This window comes from Phocoena phocoena, chromosome 10, assembly GCF_963924675.1.
Source record: "Phocoena phocoena chromosome 10, mPhoPho1.1, whole genome shotgun sequence".
Lineage (NCBI taxonomy): Eukaryota > Metazoa > Chordata > Mammalia > Artiodactyla > Phocoenidae > Phocoena > Phocoena phocoena.
Window position 1 is genome coordinate 11,489,117 of NC_089228.1, and position 16,507 is coordinate 11,505,623.

The 16,507-nt window shown below is 45.4% G+C and overlaps 1 protein-coding gene across 4 annotated transcripts in view; it reads right to left on the reverse strand.

Moving 5' to 3' along the window:
* ITPR1 (inositol 1,4,5-trisphosphate receptor type 1) overlaps positions 1-16,507 on the reverse strand; it is a 296,145-nt gene that overhangs the window by 95,811 nt on the left and 183,827 nt on the right. For 2 of the 4 annotated variants that reach the window (XM_065886459.1, XM_065886458.1), the window contains 4 exons: positions 13,798-13,833; positions 12,556-12,603; positions 7,235-7,367; positions 5,051-5,241 (listed from right to left, as the gene is read on the reverse strand). In XM_065886459.1, coding sequence (XP_065742531.1) covers positions 5,051-5,241; positions 7,235-7,367; positions 12,556-12,603; positions 13,798-13,833 — 408 coding nt within the window. The remainder of the gene's footprint in view (positions 1-5,050; positions 5,242-7,234; positions 7,368-12,555; positions 12,604-13,797; positions 13,834-16,507) is intronic. The other 2 variants (XM_065886463.1, XM_065886462.1) reach the window with 1 other exon arrangement.

Consider the following 16,507-nt stretch of genomic DNA (forward strand, 5'->3'; position numbering starts at 1 on the left):
CCCAGGCCTTAAAACGACTGGTAGCTCCCACATCCTACTCCCCAAAACACTGCTTCTCAGAACCCAGCCACCATGCTCTAAGAAGCCCAGACCACACAGAGAAGCCACATGGAGGAGAACCAAGGGCACAGTCCCCGCTCAGCAGCCAGCTGGGCGCTAGCACCAGTGCTACAGCCATACAAGTGGCCATCTTGGCCGTTCCAGCCCAATCAAGGCCCTGATGACTGCAGCCCCAGCCAGGATCACACATAGCAGAACTACTTACTGCTTGTATGATGAGGGGTGAGTTCCGTAACTATTCTGGGCTTTAGTCTCATCTGAAAAATGAGATAATCATGGCATCTACCTCTTAGGGAGACTGTAAGAATTAAATAATGCGTGAGAAACCCGTAAGCATAGTTCCTGGCCCACAGTAAGCCCTTAATAAATGCTGGTTATTGTCATCATCATTATGGTTTTTACTTTCATTTTTAAATGATCATACAGTAAAACTGACTTTTTGGTGCGCAGTTCTACAAATTTTCACACATGTATAGATTTGTGTGTCCAAAGCAGGACACACAACAGTGGCATCACCCAAAAAACTCCTTTGTGCTATTCCCTTATGGTCGCATTCTCCCCTCAGCCCTATGCTGGAAAACACTGATCTGTTCTCCATCCCTACAGCCTTGTCCTTTGAGAATGTCATATAAACAGAAGCATCCAGGGCGTCGCTTTCTGAGATTGGCTTCTTTCACTCAGCGTAACGCCTCTGAGGTGCAGCCACGTAATCGCATTTATCAATAGTTCATTCCCTTTTATTGTTGAGTAGGATTCTGTTGCATGGACGTACCACAGACTATGCAATCGCCATACTTTAAATAATTATTTTCACAAGCCAGGGAAGGAAGGCTTCAGAAGTGGAGCCAGCCAGCCATCACTACTGGATTCTGAGTATTTCTGGAAAAACATCTAATAATCTCTAAAAAGTCCTGATTCAAAGCGGTAAGGAACCCAGGAGTCCACACGCATGTATGTCTCATGATAGATACACACAGGAACAGAAACCCAGGGATGACTTCCCAAATGCCACAGAAAACTGGGTTGGAAAGCAGGTCTCACTCCCCTTCTTCTCCACGTGAAGCCTGCCGCACATCCTGGGAGGAGGCGCTAGTAAAGCTAAGGGCTCTTCTGCAGCTGTCTCCTTGGAGAACCAGCACACAGCTCTGGAACTGTGCGGCGCTGCATGCCCCACAGCGACTGCCTTTTCTACCACCTGTCCCTGAGAAACAGGAGTCCAGGGGAGCCCACCTGGATTCCCTTCCTGGGACTGGGACACATCACGGTGAACAGGAAGGATGGCGGGCAGTGCGCTCCAGCTGGGACCCACCCCGCCTGTAATGGCCGACAGCCTTCGGCGACCATTAGCAGTCACAACTGCAGCCTTCACCCAACTCACGCTAACTTCCCAGCTGCTCTCTTACTACTCTGAACCGGCTTCTCTAAAGCAAAACAAAACTGAATCACACTCCCCCTGGGACTCCAGAGTGTCTGTGCTTAGGTGGCCCCAGACAACTTGAATTCCACATCATTTTCTCTGGAGAAAGAGGAGCTCAGGGCCAAGTCAGCTGCAGGCTAGAATGAATTTTCCTGGAACCACAGTTTCTAATGACGCAGTGGGTGAAATCCTCCCAGCAACCCCTGAAATCACAGGAGGAAGAGAGATGGGGTGCGGGCAGAGCCAGCACACGCTCCATGCTGTGCCCTCCCAAGCTGGCAGGGGGCTCACAGGCCACCCTATCCAGGCCCGCCCAGCCGTGAGCACACTGGCTCTTCCAACAGACAGCAGCTCCACTCGCCGAGAGGCTGGGCCTGGAGCTCCACCGAGGCATTTCATCTGGAGCCTGAGCATATGAGTAATAAATGTGTGAAAACATGAAACTAATATTCGTAATTACTTTACAAGATAAAGAACTTGAAAGAAAAACAGCTTCTGTGTGCCTTGCCATCACCATCAGGGGTACACTGTGAAAAACACAGCATCTCGCCAGAAACTCAGACTGCGTCGTGCCAGCCAGGCTCAGCGCCGGCAGCCCTCAGTCTCCTCGAGCCCTCCCCGGGCTTCATTATTCCTTAATTAACGGTGTCTTCTTGTGTCCAGTCATCCAGACTCGGTAAAGCCTCCCGGGGCCAAGTGGGGGGCCCTCTGACCTTCTGGCTTCTGGCATGCAATCGTGTGATGCTTTGGCCGACATGCATTAACTATAAATGGGTCCAAGGCACCAGCCTTGAGGAGGGAGCGAGCGTTGGAGAGTCTCCATTCATGGCGTCCTGTCCCCACCAGGCTCAGGATATTTTCCTGCTTTATTGAAGTATAGCTTCTATATAGTAAAGCACACCAATTCTAACTGTATGGCTCATAGAGATTGAAACAGATTCATAGCCACGTAACTACCAACATGTAGCCCAACGTTTCCAACACCCCAAAAGGCCTCCTATGCCCCTCCTAGAAAACATCCTGCCCTGTGAGCACGCCTTCCACTCTTGCGCCTCTGGGCCTTCTCGCCCTGCGGCATGGTCCAGCCTCCCCACCCCCCAGCTCTGTGCACAGCTTTCAGACCCACACCCATCCTTCAAAACCCATGTCATCAAAAAACCTTTCACTGACTCTTCACACAGCTGCCGTTACTTCTTCCTTGGAGGGTCTGCAGTATCTTTCCTACCTCTTGGATGGCACAACGCATCATTCTTGAGACACAGCTTCCTATGTGCATGTATACTAAGTCTTATACCCTTGCTTCATTTTTAATTTCTTGAAGACTGGGATTAGCAAATTAGCAACATTTTTTTTTTTTTTTTAATTGAGATGGGGAAGGAATAACCTAAGGTTTCCAACTTCTTATTTGGCCAATAGGGAAAAAACCCCAACCACTATCAACACCACTTCATTCAAGAAAAGACATCAGAGATTAAAAAGAAATAAAAATTGGACAGGCTATCACCTCAGAATAAAATGGTCAGATGGTCCTTCAAACTGATACATTTGGTTTATGAAACAATGACCACATCACCCTGGTTTCCACACTTGGCTGTGCCTGGAGAAAATTCTCATAGACCGACTGGCCCCAGTGTCTGGAAACCACTGCCCGAAGTCCCTAGCTCAGCATCGTGTACACAGCAAGTGCTCAATTAATGTTTAGTTTGACTGATCTAGTCCCTGGGAATCACATGGTTCAGAGACCAGGAGAGTTCCAGCCCTGCTTCCACGACAACGCACACACCCAGACAGCAGGACCACGGCAGTGGGCGAGCGAATCCTCGTGATCAGAGGACCTGCAGGACCCGTCCACACGCACACGCATGGTCAGACTCACGCGGGACAAGATCAAGCGGCAGCCCACATGTTACAGGTCACAGGTGCCCGTGGGACAGCTCAGTCATGCAGCGGACTCTCCCACCGGCACAAATCTCAACTGAGGGCAGTGCACATAAGAACGTCAGCAGTGTGTGTTGGGGTACTTGGGCTGGAGGCCGCCGCAGTTGCCATGGATGGGGTGGGGGGGCACAGGGCGCCTAGCTGCAGGAGCGAGTGGGGCTGAAACCCAGGTGCCCTGGCTCAGGCCCAGGAGAAGAAATGCCCTTTTTAAATTTGCACAAAGAAACAAAATTTCATTAATCCAGATTCTGAAATTAAATTCAAGACCAAGAATATATGGTCAGGGCTTCCCTGGTGGCGCAGTGGTTGAGGGCCCGCCTGCCAATGCAGGGCTCGCGGGTTCAAGCCCTGGTTCGGGAGGATCCCACGTGCCGTGGAGCAGCTGGGCCCGTGCACCACGGCTGCTGAGCCTGCACTCTGGAGCCCGTGAGCTGCAGCTACTGAGCCCACGTGCTACAAATGCTGAAGCCTGCATGCCCGGAGCCCGTGCTCCGCAACAGGGGAGGCCACCGTGGTGAGAGGCCCGCACACCGCTGCGAGGACTGGCCCCCGCTTGCCACAGCTGGAGAGGGCCCATGAGCAGCAACGAAGACCCCACACAGCCAAAAGTAAATAAATAAAATAAATAAACTTATTTTTTAAAAAAAGAAATAATACATCTAATTAGGGGACCAAACATCCCAGTGTACACCTGCTGACCTAGCGTAATAATTAATGGCATAAAAAAAAAGAATATATGGTCAAGTCAAATACATACATAAGGGTGAACTTTATGGTATATGAATTATATCTCAATCAAAAGCTGTTATCAAAATGTGTGTGTGTGTGTGTGTGTGTATGTATGTATACACACACACACACAGCTAAGTAAACCCTTATTCAGAGCCAACAAAGAATGAAGAATGCATGAAGGGAGTATCCAAAGTATTTTAAAATATTTAAAGGAATCTTTTTAACTGCCGTGTCCATGTGAAAATTATGTATATATTATTAAAATTCATTAAAATTGCTTCTTTAAGGACTTCTCAGAATTCTACTTCCTATTATTATTTTAAAATATGTGTCATAACAAGCCAACAAAAAGTCCTCTATTTATCTTTGACTAAGCTAGCCTGGCTTTCCCCTATTAGCTCCTATTAGTTCAAACTGGTTCAGTTTTATTGAGCTTTTCAGTTAAAAGAAAGAGAAACATATAGTTTGGAAGAGCTGCAAGGTCCATAGATGTAACAAATCTAAATAGCACACACAGTCCAAACCCCTTCTGGTCATCAGGTGATGGGATCCTCTATGACCTTGGATAAAAACCGTAAACATAATTCATGCAATCATTCATGGAACAAACATTTATGGATTATCTATTATGCTCCAAATCCTGGGCCAGTTTTCTTCACATATCCTCAGCGTTTTATCAGTTTTTGAATGTAACTCACGTTTTAGAACCAAGTCTGAATTAGGACAGGATGACCACAGCAAGATATCAAAAGAATTCGCTTTTCAGCACAATACAATTTTGCGCCCTAAGAATGAGCTCTCTCTCGTACAGAAGTCTCAGCACCGCCCAGTACCTGGTTCCCGGAACAAATCCTCCTCCTGTTCAGCAAGGACGCCCCATGAGCAGCGAAGCTGCCTTCTTACCTGTATGGTGGTGTTGCCTCCTTCCAGCAGGGCGATGGCCAGGAGAATGCTTTCATGGAACACTCGATCGCTGGATGCGTTCATTATGAGGTCGATGACTAGATTGGAGGCCCCCTCCTTGTCAAGATGGCACTGAACCTCAGCCAGGCTCATCTCCCCCCTGCTCATGGAGCTGGACCCGGAACCTCCCCCTAGGAAGATGGAACATTGCTCTTATCAACCACAATCAGAGCAGTTAACATTTATTGCATACTTACCGCGTACCAACACTTTGTGCACTCAACACTTCAGTGATGCTATCTTAACAAGCACAAAGGAAGGTACTCGTTATTAACACAGAGATTAAGTCACTTGTCCAAGGACACCCAGTGCAGCTTGTAAGTAACAGAGGTGGAACTTGAATGTAGGCAGGTAAGATGAAGGAAGAATAAGACATTTCAAGCAAGAGACTTAAAGCCATCCAGTCAAGATTCTCCCTTACATTAAAATACAGTGACCTGGGGCAGAATTATTAAGAACTGATCTGAGTTTAAGAGACAAACCGAACTTAAACACTTCTTAGAACTTAAACATGCTCAAGAAGCATAGCCTATAATGATCACTTCAGCTCTCTAAGAAACCCACCCCAGCCCCAAAACTCACCCTTTCCCATACTTTGTTCATTCATTCATTCAATAAATACTGACTCAGTGCTTGGCATGGAGCGGAGAGCGGGGGGTAGGGGAGTGAACCAAACAAAGTTCATCTCCTCACTGAGCTTCAGATGAGAAGAATATACTTAGGAAGAGATGGCCTGTGCCATTTAGTGGAACAGATTCCAATCGTGTTGAGAAAGTGCCTATTTAAGAACTTGCACTATTATTGGCAAAACCCGAAATATTAATGTTCATGGGGAAATGGGGTGATCAATTAAAAAAAACCCAGAAAATCATCTATCAGTCCCTCCCTGCAGAGTTCAATTCAAATGCCACATCCTTTACATTGCTTTCCTTGACCTTCTAGAATCTATTGCATTTCTAGTACAAGGTAGACACTGGCTGTCACATCTTCTCTCCAACAGCTTCTTAAAGCAGAACCTGTCTCTGATGCATTTCCAAACCCCCCTCCTGATATCGCTCCAGAGCCTCACATGTTTGTTGAATGACTGCACTTTGGCAAGTAAAGAGAAATAGTTTTGAGATGTTGTGGAAAGAACTTCTGCTTGACAATCACTGGGAACGTTTGGATGAGAAGCTAAGGTCTGTCTCTGGGGTGCTCTGTGGGCAGATCCGCTCTACATTTTCATTTGGCGAGAAGCCCAAGATCACTCCCCAGAGACTGCCAGAATTACTTTACTAACCACTGAGTATTTCTGTGCCACCAGTGGAGTCCACCAAGGACTGGAAGCGCTCAAGGGTCATCACCATAGCCCGGGAATCAGGCAACTCACATTTGTGCTTTGAGCACGGAACTACTGGCCCCTCTTAAAACCAACACCATCGCTCACAGTTGAATTCAACGTTTTGGTAGCCTTTACCTGTAATTGTGCTTACAATGTTTTGGGACTCCTTTCAGGATGTGTTTTTAAGCAATTCTTTACTGGTTTTTTTTTTTTTTTTTTTTTTTGCAAAAACCTAAGACTTTGGGGAGGCACAAAGCTTGGGCATTAGAATTAGATTTAATTAATTTGAAGTAGCTTTACATTACAGACCAGTCACTAACAAGCTCCCCTTTGCTCTGTTCAACAGGGATGACAGCAGTCCCTACCAGATAGTAACTTGGAGGAGAAAAGGAGATAAAGAAGGCAAAATGCTTGGGAAAGCCCTCGGCTCAGTAAGTGTATAATAAATGGTGGCTTTCGCCTCCTCACTGCCAACAGCAAATACTCATTTTATGGGAAAACATGAGTCCTCATGGCCACGAGAAAATGTGCGATAAAGTCAAGTTCATTGAGTCATTCAAGTATCACCAAGAGGGCTGCTGCATGGGAAAAAGGGGCAAAACGCTCAGCCAATATCTAATTGCAGGGAAACATTTTTAGACACCAATTTGATGGTAGACCAAAGACAAAACAAGCTGCTAAAATAATACACTTGCAACCCAAATGCATCTGTTAGAGGTCCAACGTGCTAATCAGAAACACGCAGCTCCTGCGTGGCACACTCAGTTCACACATGCAGCTAATTAGCACCCCACGTGGCCTACCTCCTCCCCCGGGCTTGCCGGGTCCTCCTGGTGACAGCGGGCCATTGCCAAAGCTGGTAAGGCTCTCTCTTCTTCCTGAAGGTCTGATGTTTCCATAGTAACGGTTGACCAAAATCTGCCTGAGGGCCTCACCCTTAATTCAAACAGGATAATGAAATCAGGTTCTGAATTTAATGCATGACTGAGCTACTAATATTAAAAAAAACAACAACACAGAGGTACTCAGTTATAACTGGCTCAGTCTCACTCAGTGAAAAAATAAATTATTAATAAGAGCATTTGGAAACTCTAAAGTTAACTTCTTCAGTGTTTTCTCAGGAAACCACATCATAAAAAAGCATCAATCTAAAATATTAAATATCTGAAAGTACTCTCTCACACGGTGATAAAGACAGAACATTAATCTCCGAGGGTAACTAAGAGTAACAAAAAACAAAACAAGAGAAAATCCCTTTGGGATAAGCCAATAAAATTCAGACAAATTGAAAAATTCACAGGTCATCTTCCCCACAGCAATATGAAAATGTTTCTCCAACCAGAGCATTCATCCCAAGGTCCAAAGAAAATCTCAACCTATCAGAGTAATAGAGTAAATAAAATAAGCTGAAAGTAAGCCTTTCTTACAGAAATAGTCAATGGGCCACATAGTGAAGAAAAAATAATGCAACAGAAAATAAATTTCTGGCAGAGATCAGATATGTCAATCAAAAAATAGGCCGCATGGATAAAGTGACATTTGGGATTTGCTTTGAAGTAATATGGGAGGAGGGTACTAGCTGGGTATAAATGAGACAAGAGTGGGCATGAGTTGATAGTCACAGAAGCTGACTTACGAATGAGGGTTCTTGAAACTCTTCAAAATATGTATTTTGGATATTTTTAAACATTTCGATGGTAAAAACTTAAAAATATACATAAATATCAAAGGACTCCTAGGCAGGGGATATAACAAACTACCACGATTCCAACCAAAAAAGAAAAAAACAAAAAAACCTAACCAAAAACACAACCTTGACTTATTCTCAAATACTACGCACATTGGTAAAGCAGCACAAAGCAGTGGGATTTATTCTCGGCTCTATTCCTCGTGCAGTCTTGCTGAGGGACTCCCAGACTACCTCCCAATCTGGAAGTTTCTACCAGTTAAAGGATATATGGATTTCCCCTGGACCCTTTCTCAAGGACAAAGCAGTTAAGTCCTGGAGTTCCTCTGGCACATCACTGAGAGGTAAGTGAGAAGTCTAGCAGAGAGAAGAGGTGCTACAGTACAGCAAGTCTCTAAAACAGAGACACAGGAGTTCTTCTGCAGAGACCTGCCACTGTAACGGGAGCCAGTAGAGCTTAAAGTGATTTGTTAAGAGGCTCTAAGAACAGGACTGGTGACTTCAAGGAGGGTGTTTGCAAGACAAGATGGGAGGGAGAAGAGTGTCCTAAGGGTGGTGGGGAGGCAGGACCAGGGAAGAAGGACCAAGGCACAAAACCCTTTAGTTCAACTGTCAAAATGATGTGAGGTCCCAGGGCTACACAGCCTGGCTTTTCTCTTTGTTAAATGCATGCTGCTGGTCAGACTCCAGGGAAAAATGGAGAGATGGGGTAAACAGGAGAGAGAGAAGGGGGGAAGGCAGTCCTGATTTTTAAATGAAAGTTCAGGCATGAAAAGAAATCTCAATTTTCCTCTCTCCATTCCATCCACAAATACGTCTCTCGTCGTAGTTAAGCAAGGGAGAATGCTTGTAACTAGGACAGGAAACTCATTTCGTACTTCGACTACCAGTAAATTCAAGATTCCAAGAGTACTTTCAGTGAAGAAGCTATTTGTGATCTTTAAAAATACTTTCAAAGTAAGCTGTTTTCAGTATAATATTCTTTAATGGCTTAGGAAACCACATTTTGGTATAAAGATATAGCTTTGCACCAGAACAAATGTTATCAACACTCTGCAAGGCAGTCATGGAGAGCACGGTGATTTTAAAAGGCCGACTTCACGAGAGAAACACATATTTCAAAGGAATGGTCGAGAAAGCTGACTAAGAAAGAAAAGGGGGAAAGACAAGGCTACCTCCACGTTGAATGTAACAGTACACTAAATACCATTTCCCTTTGTCAACACAATGACGCACCTACTTGATTTTGTTTCTGAAGATACAAACTTTGAGCTCCCCCAGAACGGAGGGTTGGCAGGAAACCATCCCAGTTTTCTATGGGATCCTCTTGGGCACCACAAGAACACTGTTTGAGAGGTAAATGGCTGATCTGAGACCTGTAAGCTGCAGCCACAGAGAAGAGCCAACATTGCCACTGTGGCAAGAACCTGGAAGACCACAGGGTTGAATGGTCAAAGGCAGGGTGACTGTCACCAGCCAACAAACATGCATCCTTTAAGGGAAGACTCAACCACAGGCTTCACACTACGATTCCACCTAGGACTGGAGTGGCTCAGCGTTTCCGCTCCTCGGGGTTTTGAGGGTCTCATCAGCAAGACCCAGGTCAGTTTGCAATCAAGGAAGCAGGAAGTAGAGAAAGGAGCATATGCCGTCCAGGAACACGTGGACTCCAGGAACAGGAACTTCACATTTATGCAGCCTGGATGCCAACTGAAGTTACAAAGGGATCTCACATTACCATTTTGCCTCTCCTTGCACAGACAAACCCTAGCAGTTACCATAGCAACCAATGCATCAAATGGTACCTTTTCCCCCTTAAGAGAATATCATGAAATGTGTTCATTATGGAAAACACACACACACACGCTCCACCCTCCAAACTTTTAATTTTTTCCCTCTTAATTGTAAGGTTTTTGGCACGCATGCACCTCACCTTCACTCCACAAAAAATAAATTTTAAGGCAAGGGGAAAAAAGAGAACATGTGGGATTTGCTTTTTTTAAAAAAAACAAAAAAACAAAAAAAACAAGATGAGATTCATTCCCTTTCTGAAAGAATAAAGACTGAAAATTTTAGGTAAAAAAAAGGGAAAGAGAAAATGCATAAGCATTATTAAAAGTGATGCAAATCCTTAGTGTGAAAACTTAGGTTCAAGGAAAATTCTGTTTTTCTGAGCTCGTGGTTTAATTTAGGAAAAATTAAAATCTGCAGAGAAAAGCCTTCCTAATCATCTTGATATAAATTACTCAACAGCACTAAGCTGTTCACGGCGTACTGGGCTGAGAAAGCTGATTGCAGAGAAGGAAAAAAAGTCACTTCCCAAAAAACATCACTTCCCCAGCTCTCATATTTGGCCATGCAGCCTTTTCTTCAAAAAGAATACTAGTTTTCCCCCAGCAGTTTACACCTACAGCATGCAAACCAATATCAGATGTTTGTCTCTGGTAAAAAAAAAATTCTACATTCCACACACGATGACCTAAGACTGAGAAAAGACAAAGGCAAAGAGTTTCATTTGCAGTTAAGTGTCAGGTGAAAATGGTGAGAAAGGCAGGTCAGTGATGCGGAGTCAAGAAACCAAGCTCCTGCCTTGCAGGTCAGTTCAAACGCGTTTCATTCCGTCAATGAAACTCGTGGCTAATGAACTGTGTGGGAATACAGCCCAGCGTTGAACACAGCACTAAGAGTTAAGATCGCAAAGGAGAGGAAAAGTGACCTTTGGGCTCCCAGGTTCCAGCCGCTTAAAAATCAGGTGCTTCAGTAAAGATTACCCTCTCACATGAGCAGTGAGCCTCTCACACCTTAGTCAGCACTAAGGCAGCACCTTGATTTAAAAATACCTTCCTTTTCCTACTCCGGTTGTCTGTCAAATCACTGCTGTGTCTCAGTATGCAAGGCGACCATGATCATTAATATCCCTTCTCAGAATCCAGTCACTGTGCTAAGTGCTTCAAGGGCACAGCTCTGGAGAACAGTCATAAGGGATGGAGACTATTACCCGCATTCTACAGCAGGAGAAACTGAGGTTAAATCATGTGCCCCAAATCACACAGCGAGGGCCTGGCAAAGGCAGGCTTGAACCGGTTTCTAATTCCAAAGCTCATGCACTGGAGCAAATCAAACTTAGGGCACGAGAGACAGCTATGTGCCTTTACCGGCTACTTCTAAGACCCAGGACAATTCTTGAAGGACAGGCAAGGATGGAAAAAACAGGAATGCAAGGTGCCCTTGATCAATGAACGGCAGGAGACACTGAAAGCTGGTGGGGAAGGGCTGAATGCCAACTTCCTAGAAGAGCTTCTTTGGTCATAGTCTGAGAAAGCACAATCGCAAGAAATAGGAAAGGACTCGAGATGTGCTGGGACTGTGGCAGGGACTGAAAGCACGTGAGCAGAACAAAGGTGCCCCAGGCACCCACTCGTCTCAGACGAACATTCTCCAGGACACTGGTGAACACACTTTCAGGGCAGTACTCGCCACGACTGCCCATTTCCTAACCCTATGACTTGTGAAATGGAGGGGAAGGCTGTCTCGGTAGGTCAACAAGAGCATTTATAAACATTTACGCGTTAACTCGTGTAAAAGTCTTAGCGTAGTGATCGGCATATGATAGGCACCCAGAAAACCTGGATATCTGGTATTTTCCAGAAATGGGTAACATGCAATCAGTGGTCAGCATGCTAACGATATATGTGGCCTTCTAGGAAATGGTTTAGCAATGCGTAATCAGCACCTTAAGAGAGAATCTACCCTTTGGCCTAGAAATTCCCCTTTTTTGAATCTATACACATATGTACACACTTGTCCAGTTCCTCATCAAAGGAAAACATTACAAAGTACTCATTAATTTGTGGAACTTTAGCCAGTTGTTAACTTTCAAAGACTATCAAAGAAAATGCTTAGATATATTAAAGGACAAAAGCAGGGAAGAAAAGTTATACACTTGGAAGAACCCCAATGACAATGAAAGTGTATCTGTGTGTGTTGCCACACATTCTCACGTGTGCAAAAAGGGGGGCAGAAGAAAATATTAAATCAATAGCAGCTTTTCTAGCTAGGCAGTATAATTATGAACATTTTTTCCATTATACTTGTTTTGGTTATTATACTTTACCCATGATGATCATCCGTTACTTACAGAAAAAAAAAATTGTTTTTAAGGCTACACTTAAGGGAAAAGCCACTCCAGGAGAAGAAGAGAGGATATGAAAAGCTGACTTGGCCGTTATTCGGGGACCGGCTGGGTGTAGTGCGCGAACAGGTAGTTTACGGGTAGAATCACCAGTCGGTTTCATTTCTGTGAATGGCTGTGATTGGTCCTGAGTCAATTAATGCTATGACAATGACAACCACCACCACCACCATCCATCTTTAAGTCACAGCCACAGCTGTGGACAGTGTTGTGGTCATTAGCTCCCAACACCCAGGACTACGTACCCTTTTATGGTCCTCCAGTTGCCTCAGGGGTGGACTCGGTTCAACCTCCTGCTAAGCAGGCAGAAATTCCATTTAAGTACGTACAACACTAGGAGACGCTCCCACCTTCAGGATCAGCCACAAATAAAATACACGGAGCATGCGTACACAGCGAAGACTGACACAGAAGGAACACAGGCCTGTGTGGGGCTTTCCCCAGACAGATACCAATGCTCCATCACTTCGGATACCGCTTAACAACGCGCCCATCCCCGACCCTCGGGCACTGTTTAAAATGAACAGGCACACGACTAATACTTTTGGCCAATATTACTTTTTGCACAGATTATGAAAAGGAACTTGAATGTTAGGTACATTTACATGAACCCAAAAGGGGTCATGATGCAAGTCCTTACATGACTCACACATGCATTACTGCACAGCACATGCGTGAGGACATCAACGCATACACTTCCAAGCAGACACATACATGAGACCTCAGCACTCCCCAGGCCACCAGCACACGGCATTCTAATCAAGGCTACTGATGCTGAAGAGCTCCGATTAGAATATTAGAGAATGATCATTACAAAGCATCCCCACTGGAACTCAGCTATTTGATAATGTTTCATTTCTAAGATCTCCTTTCAGATAAACTACACTTCATTTTAACTTTGACTCCTGTGATTCTATAACTGTTTCTGAAAGTAAATTTTGATCCTTGGAAATATGCCTCCCCAAAAAGCTTCTCTATAACTTTAGATGTCTTAATTAATTCTAGTCCCTCATTTAGCAAGCTGAGTTAGCGACAGGAAGAACAGAAACAGTGCGCTGTGAAACTACAACTTTATCAGCAGCTTCACCAAAACTATACATTATTATCCAGAACTTCAAACTCCCTTCATCTCTGCGCAGAACCCAGAGTTCTATTTTGTGTCACAGCAGAAAGGCCTGGACGTTCCAGCATTTCTCAACTGAACATTTCAAGACAGAGATGAACGGTTTTGTGTGAAAACCTTTGGACAGTCACGTGCCCTCACCTGCAGGACCCTGTGGTTTAAGCTCCAGCAACTAAGAAATTTCTTTCTATACCAAGAGCCACCCGATTACAGCAATGATCAGGCCCCAGGCAGACAAGAGACTTCCCTCCTTCCACCTACCAGCGGGACAGACGTTTCCCCAGAACAACTCACACACTCAACCAGGAACACTGACAAGCACCCGTATTTGCTGGCGCTGCAAATACAGGTGAGCAGCACACACCTCGGTGGAGTTCTCAGAAGCCGGAGCTTGGGGCAGCTAGTTGGGAGTAAAATGAAGCATGTTAGTTACAGCACGTGCATCTCATGGGCCGTGAAAAGTCCAGAGACCAACACTCAAGGACGAAACATGGAGGGCAAGATCAATGACGAGGTGACAGAGGTGCCACATCCACCGAAAGGGGCTTCAGCCACTGAGGGCAGGAGACACCCTCCCTTTTGAACTGAACTGAATGGGCTTGTGTTGGGAGAGACAACTGGCCTGAGATGGGAAAACACATTTAAATTAAGGTAAGAAAAAAGTCTACCACTGTTCAAGAAGGAAGTGTGCCTTAAAAAAAAACCCCAAAAACGATGTCAAAGGAAGAACTACTGCACATCTATGTTTTGTTCGTCCACAGAGAGGAAAAGTGATACAGCGTATCCCCACGGAGGCTCAGGGAGGGGAGAAGTGTGTGCGTGATGACAACAGGGGCCTCAGGTGCAGCCCCCTCCCCGGAGGCCCGAGGCCCTTGCAAAGTCTGTACCACCACTCGTCCGTGACAAGCTTCTTCCGTGGGCAGGTGCGTCCTCCTGGGTCTCTCCTTTCCCCACATTCCGGCCCTGAATCAGAGGGTAAGACCCGAGGCTCCAGCTTAGGGACTGAAAAAGCCTCTCTGCTCCAGCAGCTCTGGGAGGAGACAGGAAGGCTCCTGGCTGCAGGGTTACTTGGCTGGTGACTCGCCCCTCCATGTACTTCCCTCAGGGCTCCAGGGCCTGGGGTCCCCGGAGCCACCCCTACCATTCCACGTAGACAGCCCACTCCTCTGACTGCCGCTCAACTTCGTTACACTCAACCCATACCTGAGAGACAAGATGATGGCCCCGAGGAAAAGGAAAGGCAATTGCGAGGGTGTACGTGGCGGCTAAAAAGTCCACAGTTTCACGTGGCAGCAGCACCACGAATCTGTCCCCCGGAGGGCACGTGCTTGGAGGAGGGACTGACATCAGATGTAACCGCCAGACCCCACCCTGGGCTGCCCGGGACCAAAGTCACGCACCGGGCACGGCTGGCTGCTTCAAGGTGCGGTCTGGGGCCATGGAACGAAGCCAAGGCTCACGCGGCAACTGAGTGACCTTGGCCTCCTTCGGCGGGACTCCAGCGACACAGCACACCTCCCGGGAGGCCAAAGCGTGGCTGTCAGGTGTGAGCCAGCACAGGTGCTGAAAGCACGAGGTGGGGAGGCTGGAAGCTGTGAAATCTGGCGGGGTCTCAACCCAGCTCAACACTTGATACCCCTTTTCGTGGTTTGATCCCCAAGATAGAAAAAAATGCTCTTCATATAAGACTGTTATTATGTAACCTAATGATTTCTCTCTTTCTTTTTTTTTCTATTTGCCAACAGGTAAAATGCAGTAAAGATACAGGGCCTCTCTTTAAGTACCAAGATTAATTTAAGAAGGACAAGGAGGCATAGGTGGGGGGTTGCTCACTGGATTCCGGACACAAGAGCTTTCAGACCTGAGTGCAGCTCCACTAGCCTCAGGGAGAAAATTTCCCTCCAACGTGCTTCGCTTCCTGTTGGGGTCGGGAAGCACAGAGTGGTAGCAAGGACTTGAGTGTGGTGAGGAAAATAAAACCAGAGCTCAGGCGTATGTGTTTTCCAGATAATATAAACAATATCACGATCCAAGAACGCACTTTAACTCTATCCTTACATCCTGTATGCTTTAGGCTAAAGAATTAAAACTGTGCAAACACTCGTGCCATCTGCTCTTAGTGCAAAAAGGACACATAAGAAAAAGTAGAACTAAAGCAACTTCCCATGCATTTTAGAGCAGTCAGAGATACAAATGGGAAAAGTACTATCTTTTACAATTGGCTTTGGCCACATTTCACCAACATATCCTTTATACTGATTCTGTATGATCAGAACAAAAGAATTATAGGCAGGGATTGACTGTAGGAAACTACAGAGCTATCCTGTTACTCCCTTGCCCATCAAAATAAAAGTTAAAGAAAAAGAAGAAGACGGAATGGAAGGAAGTAGCGTGTCCTTTAAAAATTCTCTTGTCTGAGATCTCTTTGTCCAAAGAAGCACCTTGAATTCTTTCGGAACGTTCATGGGTAGTATATAGCTATTTCTTACACACTCAGAGATCAGTCGTTTCTGATATGTTTTATGATTGTACTGACACTCTACTGCCTCCCTCAACTGCCGTCATGTTAGTTTTCGTTTAATTTTTAGAACAAAAATTACAGTTACTGACCTTTTCCCTAGAACATTACAGAAAGACTTTTGAGACAACAGAACATTTTTTGCTGCTTCAGGAATCACTATTTAAACAGAGGACAAGTTTTTAACGCTATCCATTCAGGAAACAGAATAGAAAAACTGACAGCAGTGGACAGGTATCACGCGACCGTGGCTCATGCAGGCGCTGGCGCTCTGTGTGACCCTCAGGCAGTCACTGAACCTCTCTGGGCTTCCACTTCCTGACCTGTAGTTCAAGGAGACTGGAGCTTATTACTTAGGGTTCCTTTCCAACTAAAACATTAAGTAACGCTTGGTATATTTTCAGTAAACTTCATTTCGTAAATATCTAACAGGCAAGTTCTCTAAATAATACAGCACAATAGGACATAAAATGATTTCAGGCATCGAAAAGGCCAAACCAAGCCTGGCGTATAATTTGGTAAAATAACCAATGGTCTTTACCAGCACTGCTTCCTA